Source organism: Monopterus albus, unplaced genomic scaffold (assembly GCF_001952655.1).
Source record: "Monopterus albus unplaced genomic scaffold, M_albus_1.0 scaffold245.1, whole genome shotgun sequence".
Taxonomy (NCBI): Eukaryota; Metazoa; Chordata; class Actinopteri; order Synbranchiformes; family Synbranchidae; genus Monopterus; species Monopterus albus.
In genome coordinates, this window is record NW_018128125.1 from 588,271 (window position 1) to 591,544 (window position 3,274).

Genomic DNA, 3,274 nt, shown 5'->3' on the forward strand with positions numbered 1-3,274 from the left:
GTAAAACAGTCATTTTAAAACTTTTGAACTTTTTTTAATGAAAAAAAAATTAAACAAAAAAGAAATTACAGAGTTCCTTTTCCATTTTGTACCGCTTTAGTCCCTGTCATGTGCTACTGCGACATGTAAATCTCTCCTCCCTGTGGGTCAGTAAAGTCTTATCAGACATGTACTGTATGTGAAATCAGGAACTGCTGACTAACAATGACAATAATTGGTGAGAAATAACAGTGACAAATCTGATAATATGCAAATGAGTTAAAAGTTTAATCAGCTATCACCACCATATGAAACAAAGTTGCATACAGCAGTGCTTAAATGTCATTCACAATCACAGAGCAGATATTAAGTTATAGGCGTTAAAAGAGAACAATGCACATAGCCTCTGCAGCATCTCTGCATTAGAGAAGTGTGAAAGAGTGCAAATGGTGCAACTGTACCCAGGCCCTCTTTTGTTAACCATATTCAATTGTTCTTTAATCTAACTTTACTTTTACGAACAAAAGAACAAAGGAATCCTGCCCCACACCTAGTTTATACTTACCGTTAACGCCCATGTGCCCAGTGGCATGCGCCAAATATGACATCACAACCTCTGGCACATAGTGTTCAATGACGTCATTTTGGCTAATCGCACACCTCCCAATTTTTATAACTTGATGCACGCCGCTGGTGGCGAAAGGCTGGTAAAGTAGGAAATAGACGAGCATGGGGCAAGAGTGTGTGAGCAGATCGATCTCTGCAACCCTATACAGAAATCTATGTCTTGGCGTGCTGTCTAGGTAGAAAGCTAGCTAACTACTAGGGATGGGACAATATATTGAAATTTAATATAATCGTGATACAAAAATATGTATCGCTTTGTCAAGTGATTGGGTGGTCTCCATACATTATATTTTGTGTAAATAAGCCAGCATAACAATAGTTAATATATCTGGTTATTCTTTAAACCAGGGGTGCCCACAATTTTTCGCCTTGCGAGCTACTGTCGTGGCAAAAATCAATGCACAGGGAGAATCACTGCAGTGCCAATCATCATTTATTGAACAGTATTTTGTGATAATGGTTGAGAGGGCGAGAAACAGAGTCACCTGTCAGTTTTGGGCCTCTGCAGAGAAAGTCAGGCTGTCGGTCAGCAGGTCTAATCTCCCCTCCGGTCTTCACACACGTTTGTCAAACTCTGACCAACAATTGTCAATCTGCTTTGTGTAGCGCACAATGTCAAGCTGCGCACATGCTTTCCGTTGCGTCTCCAGCTCTGATGCAAGGTTTTGGAAGTTCCCCAAAATGTTGCATTTTTCATTTGAAAGCATTAACTAAGCTCATTATATTGACACGAGATCTACCGACACTACCTTTGCGATCAACCGGTCGATCATAATTGACATATTGGGCAGCCCTGCTTTACACAATCAAACCATTGCCAAAAAAAGAAGGGGAAAAAAAGAGGACTTAAGTACAAGTATTCCACAACTAGTCATACCTCGCCGTCATTGAACTTTGACTTGGGACCTATTTCAAGAAGGCGGTTTTGTCGAAACTCAGAGTTTGTTAACCCCGAAATGAGGGAAACTCGGAGTTTTCGGTTTCAGAAACGGAGGTAACTTAAACCCGTGAAGCGGGGTAAGTTAAACCCGTTTCACAAAGAGAGGTAATCTAAACTCCAGTGTGAATCAAAACAAACTGGATCAAACATTTACAATTTAACCAAAACATGAACCTTGGTTTGGACTTTCTGGTGTGGATAAAAAAAAAAACAACCTGTGGACTGAGACCAATGCTAATAGATGAGCAACCAAAGAAAAAAGTGTTAAATATTTTTTGTTTGAAATGAAAATGCATCTAATTTCAACCAGTTTATAGTTGACATCCAGAAGTTTGGTTTTTTTTTTTAGTTGCAAAGAAATTTATTTTGATTGCAGTACCAAAGTTACAGTACTTCCATAGAGGTCCTCTGTTGTCCAGATCACTACCCTCTATCTCTCCGGTATAGTATAGCACCAATTTAAAAATTTAGGTGAATCTTAAGTCTATTAATCATTTCACTCACTTTTTCCTTGTGTCTTAGTGCTGTAAGTAAGATGTGAGGAAAAGATATAAGACTAGGGGAGCCATGGAAGCCCATTTTAGTGTAAGAGACATGAAATGTTCTTTCCTCCAATTCTTCACCTGAAGCATCCAACCATCAACTGATATGTGATGAAGTTACATGTTCGTACACAGAAGAACTGTGCAAAGGATGCACTCATGTATGCTCACCCATGGCTCCTCCAGCTGCCTCCTTGATCCTTGCTCCTCATAGCAGGAATAAGTGTTTTGGGACATCTTTGATCCTCACTTGACCCAGAAGTCTTTCATGTTAAGGACAGGGGATCAATCAAATAAGGAATTTGAATTTACCATCTGAACCTCCCACCTCGAGAACAAGCAGTGTTGAAACTGTTATTTTGGAGAAATTGGGTGGCACTGTTTGAACTGTGGGCTCCTTAGGTTTATAGGTACTTAGGATGGCATAGGACCGGCATGCACCAGGGAGGGCTTTTTTTTTTTTTTTTTTTTTTTTTTTTTTTTTTTTCCCCGTCGTGGGGGCAAGCAGAGAGACCCACAGTGATGATTAAAGCATTAGAAATGGTGAATGATGCTGTTGACAGGGAGACCATACTGTTTATACTTACTGTTGAGGCATGCTTGATTCACTGCAGTATTTTCCTAAATGATGGGTGTCTCTGCTGAGGAAAAACATAATCTATATTGCTGGAATAGCAATGGAAGAAGAAATCTACAGGGAAAATGCTCTGTAGCTAAGCTAGCTAGCCAGTGGATTTCAGGCCTATAGAAGAATTGAATGCTTGTGTGGTAGACAGTGCGTTGTGTAGTAGGGACAGGATAATATCACTTTTTCTCAATACTATTTAATGTGTGATATGGTGTATATGATTCAGTTCAATCTCACTTCAAGGGCCTATTTCAAGAAGGCGGTTCAACAAACTCAGAGTTCAAACCTGAACTCTGGGTTGACTTACTCAGAGCTGGAAAACTCGGAGTTTTCGGTTTCAGAACAGCTGAAAAGAGTTGGTTTAATCAACTCTGAGTTGTCTGACTCAGAGTTAGGCGCGTGCCACGCGACTATAAAAAGCCCTGAACAATGGAGTGAGGACATTACGAGTCACCATGGCAACAGGACCAAGCCAAAATAGGTCTGCATTTTTCCCCGACAGAAATGGATGTGCTACTACAAGCATATAGTGACTACGAGCCCATATTTCGTAAAAAA

The 3,274-nt window shown here is 40.1% G+C and overlaps 1 protein-coding gene across 1 annotated transcript in view; it reads right to left on the bottom strand.

Moving 5' to 3' along the window:
• LOC109972058 (aldehyde dehydrogenase 2 family member) overlaps window positions 1–3,274 on the bottom strand; it is a 61,440-nt gene that overhangs the window by 46,155 nt on the left and 12,011 nt on the right. Inside the window, exon 2 of the mRNA XM_020620667.1 lies at window positions 1,299–1,316. Coding sequence (XP_020476323.1) covers window positions 1,299–1,316 — 18 coding nt within the window. The remainder of the gene's footprint in view (window positions 1–1,298; window positions 1,317–3,274) is intronic.